The sequence below is a fragment of the Pavona decussata genome, unplaced genomic scaffold (genome assembly GCF_977016875.1).
Source record: "Pavona decussata unplaced genomic scaffold, jaPavDecu1.1 SCAFFOLD_184, whole genome shotgun sequence".
Classification (NCBI taxonomy): domain Eukaryota; kingdom Metazoa; phylum Cnidaria; class Anthozoa; order Scleractinia; family Agariciidae; genus Pavona; species Pavona decussata.
The window spans coordinates 2,619,680-2,633,279 of record NW_028145593.1 but is presented as its reverse complement, the minus strand read 5'-3'; the positions used below and the strand labels follow the sequence as shown (position 1 = coordinate 2,633,279).

Here is a 13,600-nt window from a genome sequence, read left to right as displayed (position 1 = left end):
AATTGTCACACTATAGGATTTCATCCACAGACTCAAAAGATAGAACCATCTTGTGTAGCATAATAAACAGCACCACAGGAAGGTGCTGCTAAGTAGCTTTCCATGGAATGGTTACACTTTAGGATTTCATCCACAGACTCAAACGTTATAAGTACCTCCTGCAGCATAACAAACAGCACACCTCAGGAAAGTATTGCTCAGTACCCGCTTTCAATTAAATAGTCACACTTAAGGATTTTATCCACAGAATAAAAGGTTCAAATCACCTCACCAGGAAAGATTTACTTTCTAATAGCTATTATTTGAATGCCTACTAGTTCTTTTGATTTCCACCGACTCAACTGTTACAAGCACCTTGTGAAGTATAATAAACAGCACAACAGGAAAATACTCCTCAGTAGCTTTCATTTGGATGGTCATGATCATACTTTAGGATGTCGTCCATACAGAGTCAAAATTTAGAACCACCTTGTATAGCATAACACCTCTTCTTATATTATAGTGGGTTTTTACTAGAAAGGAATTGAAGGTTTCAGTTTTTTCTTATTGACATTGAATTTTAAAGCATCATGGTGTTATTTTATGGTTTTAATTGCTTTCTTTGGTGATTAAGAAAAAGACCAAGGTGATTTGTAAAACCGTTAAAACTAAAGGAGAAAAAAATTTATCCTTAATTCCAGGACGGCTCGACACAATCACCGATTTATGGACCTGAGAGGGTTATCTTTTTGTTACTCAGATAGCCCGCGTAGCTGGCGGCATTGTAGGCGCGTGCGAAATAAAGTTTTGGAAGCGGAGCCGCTAGAAGCAAGCGGCGAAACTGCGAGGAGAATGGGGAGGGCGACTTTGAAATACCGCCTGCACGTAAACCATGGGTTTTTGAATAGTCCGCACACCAGTATGCGGGAAAAACGGATTGGTCGAGAGAAATACACACGTCAATCAAATGTTAGATTTTTTTTTTTTAGAAAGATAACAATTTTTATTTGCCTTACATGACAGCACATTTACAATACTGAACGCTACTAACATTTCTTACAATACTCACAATACTAAACACAATAACTGTATCTACATCGTTAACAATACTTACTATACTTACAATACTAAGATAACTTACATTTTTCCGTAAAAAAAAAAAAACTACACTTATTTCAGTCTAGGCGGGAAATATATATAGATTGTAAATAGGTAGAAACAACAATAATAGTAATACGGGATGGTGTGATAGAAGTGCGACCGTGTCAGACTGTGCCAGAAATAAACTTTTTTGAGATGAGGGGTTACCATTTGTTATTAAAGGCAGTGTTGTTTTTGGTGGCTATAAATTGTTCCGTGAGGGCTTTGTCATGCAGTTGTTAGATGATCCCTCATATATTTCACAAGGGACACTTTGCTTCAAACTATTAGTAAAAATAATGGCGGCTTCCATCAAAGACAGTATTGTTGCAGCGTTAGATCATCTTAACGTGAGCAGAGGGAAGCAAAAATATTATTGATTAGAAGGAACCACTGCCACTTGCAAAGATTCTACGAGTTCTTGGCGCACGTGGGAATGCTTAATGGTCATGTTCGCAGCAGTGTTAATACACTCGATTGCAAAAACGTTGACACCTAAAAAGCATAAACCGTGAACGATGAGACCCAATGGCTTTTTATATGGGTATAAGTGTACTAAAGTTATTTGCATGATATTCTATTCTCGTGCTACAGTTGATGGCCAAAATACGTTGCACGTGGTGAATGATGGAAACTGTCCAAGCTCTCCTTAAAGTGTCCAAGTTGGCCAACAAGGGCCAATTTTTAAACACTACCCACAAATCCCTTGGGTCTCATCGTTCCTGGTTACGTGTCAACGTTTTTGCAATCGAGTGTATATGAAACATATATTTTGAACTGCGGATGGAAGATCAAATAGAAGAATGGTCCTCGCAGTTACTACGCAACTTAAGCAGTTTTTTCGACAGGCGTTTAGAATGATCGACTTCGTTTCGTCGTCGAAAGAACAGTACGAATTAATGCGGACATTTGGATTTACAATCAATACTTTAAACTGAGTGGTCTGTTTACCACACAAGTTTTCTACATTCAACTCTGCAGGAAGTGTGAAACGCGAGGTGCGATTGTTTCCTGGTTGACATACAAAGGCATGTTTTCTTTGTTCGTTGCATTTGAAGGGGTCGATTCTGAGGAATTCAATGATTTCTTAATAAGTTTTCCGTAATTCGTACTTTTCTGAAAATTACCGAATTTTATCTTCAGATTGACCGCCACACAACGTACAAAAGTCGTTAGCGTTTTCCTCTTGGCTTTTAATTTTTCTTCCTTTAACTGGCTTTGTAGGCGTATCATACTTCGATGCAAATAAAATTCTCCGTTATCCGCCGCGCATGCAACAACAACAAAGTCAAAGACGATCGCCTTTACGCCTATACTTCGCGCGAAAATTGTCGGTTCTAATTGGTTGGTTTAATTGGGAGATCAGTTGAGGTCATATGAGGTGATAAAAGTGGGCGGCATTCAAAATACCCAAGTTCTCTGGCAGGCGGTATTTCACGCGAACTTCTAGCGGCTCAGCCGCCAAAACTGTATTTCGCGCGCGCCTACAATACCACCAGCTACGCAGGCTATTACTTAGAACCTTCGAGGCACTTGGAATACTGACTATTAGCCCTCAAACCAAATGGTATCGCTTTCAAATAAGCACAAAATTCAACTGTTTCTAAGAGTACAGCGCAAGGCTTCTGCTGAACGTCAAAATGTTTAAAAGCAATGAAAATAATATTAATCTAAATCAAAGTTCCATCAGAACTGCGGCTAGACCGGTTACTTTGCAAACGGAATGTTCCAATTTGAAGGATAAGTTTTATCCTAGTCCTTCGAATTTCTTCAAAATAGCGCGTACCATTTTCTGAGTGTTTACTTTTCAAGATTTTGCAACACCATCCCTTCAAAATGCGGCAGGGGTATTTTGCAGAAAGGCCGTGTGCCGAACGCCGAATCTATAGTAGTCCTATAATGTCGGATGTCTGCTATAACAACAACTTAAAGCTAATCGTTTGCATAAACAGTTCTTAACCCTAAATAGTACAGAAAAGTGCTTAGACCTTAATAATATCGTTCGTTGAGGCTATTTTGCAGAATGCCGCACGCCCAACATCGCATTTTTCGCCACGTACCTGTAACACTGTTGCATTAAGCAACGCACGAAGTTATTTAGGTCTAAGCACTTCTCTATGCTGTTTAGGGTTAATTACTGATTATACAGACGGTTAGCTTTAAGTTTTTGTTATGGCAGCCATTTCATAAAAGGACTTCTTTGGATTCGGCGTTCGGCGTTCAGCGTTCGCCGTTCCCCGTTCGCCGTTCTTCAAAATACCCCTGCCGTTCAAAATTACGCATTCAATTTACAGACTGGCCGGACTGGCAAATGGAAAGCACTCTAAGATTCTGAGTCAGCTCGATGTTGTCATTCTATTTTGTTGAATTGTTTATTCCAAGCAGAATTTCACGCAAGAGGGAAAAGGATTGTAACATTTCATGATGACAGTTGCCGCTTCGTTCAGCGTGCTCGTGGTATCTTGTTTACTAGCTGTATATGTGCCAAGGATCAGAGCTTATGGGCAAGAACCGCCGAAGGGCCTTCAGTTCTTGGGCGTTGGCTATAACCTCCTAAAGGGAAATCCCGAAGGAGGAGACCTGTCGAATGGAGGTGTCGACCCTGGGCTGCTCTTCACTAGAAAAGTGCTTAAACTTTCGTACGATACCAACAAAATGTCTGTAGGCCAACAATACACGATCCCGGATCAAGTTAGCTTCGCGCCGCGCGAATCTTGTGTGACTACGACTAAGAAGGAAGTAGTTTCTGGATCAAAGAGTTACCAGAACAAGCTGGCTGTTGATGTGTCTGCAAATGGTGAGAAGTTACATTGATAAAATATATCTTTATGGCAACTCTATTCATTAATAACTCCACCCCTAAGAGGCAACCGCTGGTGTATGGAGCCTCAGCGCGAAATGACATCAAGAATTTTGGCGCCTTCAGTTCTGATTTCTTAATTTATTTTATAATACAAGAAATAAAAGCTAATAAATATACAATCTAAACTTTCGGTTGCTTTAATTCCTTTTAGGTGGATACGAGGGGGCACTGTGGAACGTCGCCTTTACCTTAAGTTCCAGTAAGTGAACAAGGCTTTTCTAGCTCAATTTATATTAGTTATTATTATTTTTTTATCTGTCCTAGGGAAACGTTTGTAATTCAAGTCGTGGTGTCTGTGAGATGGTCGTCGACGGCTCAATGTGCATTATTGCTCTAGATCATTAACAAACCGGTCGCTACCAATGATTTATATTCTGAATGTTTATTCGGTTCTTTTTATTTCAGTCTTTCAACTGAAAGATCAAATTTCAGATCAAGTCGTTATCGACCACATGCCTGACGTTCTAATCTCAAACAGTTTTAATACAATTCTTTATCTAAGTCCTAAAACTTGGAATTCTCTCCCAACACATATCACAGGTTCATCTAGCTTTCCTACCTTCAATTGCAAGAAACGAATGTACAAGATTTTACTGAAATAATTCTGATTTGTTCATGTTGCACATTCGTAGAACTATTTTGAATTTCAGTGTTACATTTTCGTGGTGATAAGCCCGATAATTTCTCGAGGTCTTCTTGCCATATCTTTATTACTCCTTTTCAATACCTCATCCTCCCTTGTTCAAATTGAATTACATTATTGTGTTTTATGACAAATAAATAAATAAAATAAAATAAATTCAAAACTCAGGTTTCAGCAAGCCAGTCTCGGAACAAAATATTAGTATCACCTCGGACTATATTTGCTTTAAAAATATCAAATGTTGGATGGGGGGAGGGGGTGGGTTGGGAGTGGGAGGGGTGAGGTAGCCATCAATGAATTGTCCCTCGACAGATACAATCCATTGTCGGGATGGTTTATTTGGGTTATGGACAGCAAAGGTTGCCATAAGTATGAAAACCAGCCTTTCGGCCACATAAAATGTGTGCTTTATGCATATGTTTGCCTTTTGCTAGACTTCGAAAAGATGACAAAAGAAACATCAAAATACAACAATGTGTTCTTCGAGGAAAAGAAGGTCTGCAACCGAGGCCGGGCCCGGTACCAGCTGGATTTGGCTCCGTACAAGAAATTTCCAGTTACAGAAGACTTCTCTGCTGCCGTGTGTGGCTTACCTGACAGCTACTCTGAGAGAACCTATTACGATTTCATTGAGAGGTGGGGAACGGTAGGTATAATGTCTGTGTAAGTTTAAATTGGACACTTGAGTTAACTTGAATTTATAAACATTACGAAAGGTGCCATTTAAGCTTGATCTTCACTAGCAAAGGAGGCAAACTCGCAAGAAAAAGCGCAGGAATGAATGTCAATCACCATGGCGACAGGGAAGCACCAGGCGTGGCTCTCGCTCAGAGCGTTGCCTAAAATTTAAACATAACTTCTTTTGCTCTTGTTTTTAATAATATATCTTTACATTCTAGCACGTTGTAGTTGAGGTGGAACTGGGAGAAAAGGAGATCGAAAGATCTAAAAGCAGTGAAACGGAATTCACCAAATACGCCATGAATAACGTAAGTAATTCATTTCCTTTTAATCTCTAGTAAAATATGGCAACTACTTAGCTTCTACCTAGCATTAAAGAGTACAAATAGAAAGAAAATAAAAAGGGCAAAGGGAAAAAAACACATGTTGACCTAGTATCTTTAATTTGCAATTTGTAAGTACAGTCTTAGCATTCGAAAACATTGCCTAAGTAAACTACAGTCTTGACACAGCGTTTTCTCACACGCTTCTCGTAAACCATTTAAAACAAAATTATAAATCCGGCCAATCACAACTGATATAAACGTCACAATGAACCAATAAGAACACGACATAGTTAAAGTACCATTCACCTTGAGAGAGAAAACGTGCCCAAGCTATTCATGATTGGTTTGGGGGTTACTGGTGATCGTTTACGACTGGAAGCGAAGTTTTTAAACCTATCACATACCGCGGAAATTAGGCCTTTGTTTTCTTTTTCTTCTTCTTCTTTTTGTTGTTGCTGTTTTTTTTTTTGTTTACTTGTTTTTGTTTTTTTGCTTTGTTTTTAAGCGGAGTAATATAGAGAATCGAAAAGCTCGGCACCCCTTTTTGATGCAAAAAAAGAATAAATAAAAAATAAAAAAACTTCATTGAAGACCAGCTGTCACTGTCGGTCATTTGAAACGTTGTTTGCTCAATACGTACTGATAATTATCTTTCTATGTCAATGATATGTTGCAAAACAATAACTGATGCTGTAGCAAAGCTAACGTAGTACTTGATAAAATTAAAAACGAATCTCTTCACTTGCGATTTGAAATGAGAGTATAAAGTCTTCCTCTTGTAGTCTGAGATGGGTAGCTTAGTCTGACATAGGGGATTCATGAACCCCCATGGGAACACCCTCACTCCAGCTATTTCAAATACCTCTCCCTGGGAAGTGCAGCCGATACTTTCTACAATAAACAAACCAATTTTCCCTTTCTTCTCTCAGCTGCAAGGGTCCGTCTCTACCGAAGGTGCGTTTAATGGCTTTTCCTCGTCACTAACTGTGAACATGGACAAATTCCGTGAGCAAATGACAGAAGACACGAAATTTGGAGAAAATAAGATTGTCCTTACTTCAGGGGGTGTGGACATGCCAGAGCCGATCGGCTTGAAACTGATCCCCATTTTCGAGGCATTGAAAAGTCACTTCTATACCGTGTCCGACGCTAGATCTCTATCGGCTTGCAAGCACACGGCATCGTTACTTATGACTAGACGAAACAACTTGGAGAAGGTCTTAAAGGACTATCCCAAGTTAAAAAATACCCCAAAACCTGTTGGTAAGTATGTCAGCGTTTGTTTGAGACCGAACATCGTATGTCTCATTTCGGTCGAGTCGATCTAGTTACTAGTTGGCAGATGAATAAGTGTATTCTAGGTTATTAAAAACTGGCTCATCGTATACGGGTAACGCAATTCCAAGGATTTGATTGCGTTAGCGGCCAGACTTACTTAAGAAAAGGGAACCTTTAGATTGTTTGGAACTCTGCTTTATAACTCCAGTTCACTCCCACCTTTTACGAACCTTTTTTCACTAGCTTTTTTTCCTTCACAATTTTATTAGTAAATATGTAGTTGTTGTTAGTACTGTACTTGATTTTATCCTTATCCAACGTCTTATTGTACAGTAGTGCTTTCACATAGGAATGGTGTAGTAAATAGTCGAATCTTCTTAAGTGACCATGATGAATTTTATGCAGGGTCCAGCTCGTCTGGTGAATGAGCCACCATGTCTAAATAAAGCTACATCATTACTGAATAGGAACTGTAGCGAACGCACCGGTAAATTTATTTAAACGTCCTTGACAATTCCTTCAACTGTAATTAACACGAAATCATATAAACCAGTGGTTACTGGAACAGAAACAAATAAACACACTGAAGCAAACGATGAATTACAAGGATAATACGAGCGAAACGCAATAAAACAACAATACGAAAGACAAACGACAAAGGACAACTTGAACGTACCTGGCAGTATGGATATATGGAAACTAACAACATCGCACAAGTGAAATTAACATGAAGACGATCGGCTTAGCGACTAATTTTGGCGCAAAAGAAATATTTAAATTAAATGGGTCCGGGGGGAGTCTGGCACTAAGCGCCTACGAATGTGTACCGCTGAAACATTGGTAAATGGTAATGGTAAAGATATTTATATGCCGCATTTTCTATATGCATATATTCAAATGCAGTTTACATTACTACTAATCATGAAATAGCACAAAGACCAGACCAGCACACCGGGAACTCCATGCCCTACTCTTTGCCATTAGTGTGTGGGTTCTTTAACGTCCCACAGGGCAGGGGCACCCAACAGATCGTTTCGGTAAATTATCTATTCGGAAGGCCCTTCATCCCCTACAATTTTCTGAAGGGAATTTTCACCTCGAACTTTCGTGATATGGGAAATTTAAGGCCTGATGTTTTCGGATTGAAAAAAATGTCGTTTCGGGTACCGAAAAAAGGTCAGCTAAGATTTTCGGAAAGGAAATAAGACCTAAAGTTTTCGGGAAATGGACAAAGATGCCCTAGTAATTTCGAAAAGACTCAGGTTGCCCTAGAATGACCGAACAAATAAAAATATTATAGCGCTGCCTAAAATGAACCTACAGAGCTTTATTGGTACTCCAGATAGCCTCAAATAGCGTTTCAAAGCATCTGAGAGAAAACTGTCTGGGTGCCCCTGACGGGGCCATGAACATTGAAGCGTTGTGAGACGGGGCCTACGGTTTATCGTCCTTATCCGAGAAGACTAGAACGTCTAACCATTTGCAGATATCATTGCAAAGGCAGCACTTTCTCCTCAATTATTTAAAGACCTTGAGTGTTGGTCCGGCCGGGGTTTGAACCCACGACCTCCCGCACGGTAGTCCGATACTCAATCAACTGAGCCAACCGGTCGGCCGTTGCAACAGGAACGTAGTCCTGGGGCCAGGATTCACGAAGCCCTCCTAAGTATAATTTCTTTACAACATACTATTGTTATGCCTGTATACTGAGGCTATTAAACTTCATTATTGGTCCAACATCTCATACTTCACCAACAAGCGTGGCATACCGTCCGATATACAAACTCAATCAGTGAACACATATCGTTCCCAAACATATATAAAAATGTCAAGAATTTCTAAGAAAATGTGACAAGTGTTACGTTAGTTTTAAATATTCTAGACAAGATTCTTTAAAAAAGAAAATCCCGTTCATTATCATTTACATTTTTAAAAATTTGTATTCATATAATACCAGTGACGCCGTTAGTCATTTACAATCTCAGCTGAAGGAGGTTGCGGTAAAGTAACCTAAACGTCCTGATAGAGCTTCTAAAGCCAGTGTCCACATTTAACATTTTTATGTATCCTAAGTATTTTTTCTCAACAATAGAGTGTTTTTAATCTAACAATAAACTTTTTTCAAGGAACAATACTCTTAGGATACATCTTGACTCAGAAGGGCTTCGCGAACCTTGCTCTTTGGTAAAAAAAAAAAAAAAAGAAGTATTATATCTTGTTTGAAAACCCCTCGTTTTAAAATCTTCTTTACAGATCCACCTGTGCAAATCCCCTTGACCTGGCCTCAGGGCACCTACGGCCTTCCAATGACCACATCTGGTTGTCCCAAGGGAGCTGGGTTCAAGTGGCACTATGGTTCCCGTTACCACGAGGGCGAGCTGGGTAACGAGTGGTCATTCCCTTACGATCTATATGGCAAAAAGAGCATGGGGAGCAACACACAGACCTTCTGTATGAAGACCCAAGAAAAAGGGACCGAATATGATTTGACTTGGGGGCCAGGACAGTACTGCATCTTCAAAAAAGGAGAATGCCCAGAAGGTTTGTCACCCTTAACCTTGCAATTTTACAAAACTAACGATTACTAAAAGAGTGTTAATATCGCGTACATGTCCTATTCCACAACTTATCGATCTGGCCGCGGTTGTTCAAAGAGACAATAACTCTAGCCAGTGGATGAAATGTATTCCAACCAAAACATTGTATCCGCTGGATAAAGTTATCCGCTCTTTGAACAACCGGGACCTAAAGTTATTTTTTCTACCCAACATCAACCATATCATAATTATCAACAGCTTTGTAAATTCTTTATAAAATTACAAAACGTGTTTTGAAAGAAACTTATACAATCTTTAGTTACAAAGAAATAATAATCGTTACATATCAATCGTAGATATGAATTCGCAGCGGGTATTTGTTCATTTTCTCAACTGGTTAGTATTTTATGGCAAAAGTACTTGCTAAGATTTTGGTGAGAGTCTCTCAAATTGATTCGTTCTTTGATTAGTTTTTAAATACCTATCTTTTTACAATACACCTCCCTTTATTTATTTATTTATTTATTTATTTATTTATTTATTTATATGTTTATTTATTTAGTTAGTTAGTTCGTTAGTTAACTAGCTAGCTAGCTAGCTAGCTAGCTAGTTAGTTAGTTAGTTAGTTAGTTAGTTAGTTAGTTAGTTAGTTAGTTAGTTAGTTAGTTAGTTTTATATTTACTCACGGTCAAATTCAATCAGGTTTACGACAAAATATACATACAATACAATCCTAAAATCTAATTGCTATTCTCTTGTGATTCGTTATGCTACGAAAAGAGGTCATAATATCTAATTCTGTCTACGATGTACCTTAAATGATGTTGAAAAAAATCCTTCTATGTCGTACGTTTTATTTGTGTGTATTATTGATCGAATTATCACTCCTTTTTTTCTCCTCCTCCTCCCCCTCATCTTCTCTTCTAAACTGTTTCTCATTCTGTCATGCCATTGCTTTTCTTCCAGGTTTCGGCAAGGGATACATTCGCTGGGATGACGAAAACTCCGAATCCAACAACAAATATTATGGCTCATTGCCTGACGGGAAATACGGTGACAACACTTTGATCCAATACTGCTGCCGAGCTGACGGCCATGCAACAAATCCGATAATGCTCCCCACGGATCAACCGTTCGTGCTTTTCAAAGCGAACACCCACCAGTGCCAAGAGGTGCAAGGCATGCACGCTCGAGAGGAATGGTTCAAGTGGGACACCGAAGACTGGTCTTTCTCTGGTAACAAGAAAGCGGGGATGACTCCTTACGGTGAAGTGGGTCGGAATATTAAACTCGATTATTGTTACTATACCAAGATTAGATAAGTCTGTAATTGGCAATAATGTTTAATCATACTTTTAAAAGGCAATGAAAAATAAACCAGTAGAGGAGTGCTTTCCTGTGAAGTCGTGTACTTTGATTTCTATTTACACTTAACCATACGAAAAGGGAAAACGGGGAATTTATGGTTCGTCTCACTGTCCCGGGAATTCGAGGGTGAGAGAGGAGATAAGCTCAACGGAAGACAGACTGGTGCGAACTGAATACTTTGTGGGCTTTGAGGCCCTGCTTAACACATCATGACCCAGTTGCTCGAAGCATGGTTAAAGCTAACCCGGGTTAAATGCCATGACAACCTAAAGGTTTTAATACCTCTTAACCAATGGTTAGCGCTAACCATGCTTCGAGCAACTCAGCCCAGGTGGTTAGAGTTGAATTTTTGCAGCTTATTCAATCGGCATTTTTTTTTTTTTGGTTTTTTTTTTTTTTGTGGTAAATGTGATTTCGCCTGGTGCCGATGTCCTAGCCTATTATATAAGATTGTTTTGCAAAGTATGCAAACTTCTGTCCAGTGTGACATTCGTTTACGATGATGTAGAATTAATTTAAAAAAGATTGTACAGACGATTCTAAAAGCCATGGGCGTGGGGGCAGTGGTTACTCTCCTATATAAGCTTTATAGGCATGTGCAGCACAAACGAGTATGGAGTTTTTAGCCGTTTGTTTGCTTGTTTTAAGAAAAGTTCCCTGATAAAACGTTGATTTCGACCATTAGACTCCTTTTTTTACATGGGAGTGGGGGTTTTCTCCGTCTTATTTTAAGACCCCTTGTAAGGCTTTATATCAGCTGCCTTCCTAGTATGCTACTGGTGAATGTCTCATTTCTGTTATGTGTTTTTTGTTTTATGTCTCCTTTCCCACACGTAATACAATTAAGTGCCAATATTTCGTGATGTCAGTTTTATGCCAACAGACGAGCTTCGTTTGCTTAGAGCGTCAAAACACAAATAAACCAGCCAGTGTTGGGATTAATATTGGCCATGCGTCATGGCCGCTTTTATTAATTATTGATTAAATCCAATAATGTAAAATAAAACGAATGAATAACTATTATTTTAATTATTAAGCTCTAGCAACGGTGAGGGCACTATAAAAAAGGCCAACAACAAGTTGAAATGTACATAAACAAAAATAATTGAAAAAAAAAATGACAAAGGTGGAGAAAGGGGAGGAGGTGGGTCAAACTCGGAGAGCGTGTCAAGTCTGAGACTGAGAGGACATAGCCACATTTTATACTGGCAGTTTGAAGTCGAGGCTAAGTACTTTTCCGTGAAAGCTCGTGATTATTGCTCAATGTAATTTTTATTGTTACTTCGGTCACAGGATAGTCTTGTGACTCTTGCTTAATATTTTTATGTAATGAGAATTAGGGTTTTATCGAAAATATAGCTCCAGTCACGCCCTGAAACGATGTTCCACCATAACTCTCCCACAGGTCTATACCGAGTTAATTAATAAGCCTAGTTAATATATTTAAATCACTAAGTAGGCAGAAGTCATAAAAGTTTTTATTTGCCGGCAAATAAATTCCTTTTTTGTTTTTTGTTTTTTAAGTTAACTACTTACTTATTTGTGGATTTTAACCTGCTAGGGATGAAAATGAATTTCATCCGGGATTCCGATACCTATAAGGGGTTCCTTTTTGACTAGCAACCTGTCACCAAACCCCCCCCCCCCCCCCCCCAACACCCAGATGCCACGATAGAAAACTACGTAGCTGTACTTTCCACAGGTCTATCCAGTTATCAAATAAGCCTGCGTTTTTAATTAACAATACAGCCAACTTCCTTTATTGCGGACACTCTCGGGACCCTAATAGCAGGAATTTATATGAGTCAAACGTCTGTAATTTATTTTTTCCAGGGATTTAGCTGCTGTCTTTATTATCGGGGTGTTCGTAATAGCGAGGTGTCCGCAAGGCGAGAGTTGAGTGTACTGCTGCACTAAGATATCTCTTAGCCGTTTTTTCCTTTTGCTAGGACCTAACTACAACGTACAAGTACTGATGTAAAAGACGCTCTGAGCGTCAAGCTGTCTACAGCTCTTTGTTTAGATAAGCTTCCTGATAAAACTTTTTGGATCGGATCATTTTAGTTTTTTTGGATGTGAGGAGTCGGTTTCCCCGAGTTGTTTTCTTTTCTTTATTTTTCTTTTCTTTTTTTTCTCACAACCAATTGTAAGGCTTTATATCAGTTGCCTTCCTAGCATGCTACTTGTTTTTAATATCGTTTCTGTGAGGTGTTTTCCCAAGCCGAAAGTTAGCCACAAACAATTCAAAAATGTCATAAACCTTCCCGTGCCCTAGAGCTGAGCTTTATGGCCTGACATGGCCTGTAGCTTCTGATTGAGCCGACCATTTTCGCGATCCACATACAGAAAATTAACGGGCCATTTCCTTTAATAACCCGCGCAAAGGAAATAGGTGATGTCCACGAGCAAGCTTACTCTTTAAACATAAACAATTTTAAATTTATTGCAAAAGACATCAAAACAACCAAACTGTTTAATTTAAGACTGACACTCCTTCAAACGTAGAACTGAAAACTCCTTGGAAAAATCCCCTCCATTGGGGCACTGATGTATTTTGGTCACAACTGATCAACTATTTGACAGAAAAAAACCTTTTTCTCTGAAACAAAATTATTCTGAGAGCAGGAGTGAGGAGTGTTCACTTTTCAACTAACAATTCTATAGGGAGATACGTCGTTTAAAATCAGATTGTTTCCTCGATAAAATGTGCAACGAAGCACAAATTTCAGCTCGAAAGCAGGTTCCGAACTTGTAAACAGAAATTGAAAATAAATATGCCCTTCTT

At 39.0% G+C, this 13,600-nt stretch overlaps 1 protein-coding gene across 1 annotated transcript; it reads left to right on the top strand.

The window, feature by feature from the left end:
* The first annotated feature begins 3,543 nt into the window (after positions 1–3,543).
* On the top strand, positions 3,544–10,836 carry LOC146462953 (uncharacterized). The gene is made up of 7 exons (XM_085085200.1): positions 3,544–3,916; positions 4,134–4,181; positions 5,060–5,271; positions 5,525–5,614; positions 6,562–6,895; positions 9,164–9,451; positions 10,414–10,836. The coding sequence occupies exons 1-7, from the start codon at positions 3,544–3,546 to the stop codon at positions 10,767–10,769; spliced, it is 1,701 nt and encodes a 566-aa protein (XP_084941326.1). The 3' UTR covers positions 10,770–10,836.
* Positions 10,837–13,600: the final 2,764 nt, after the last annotated feature.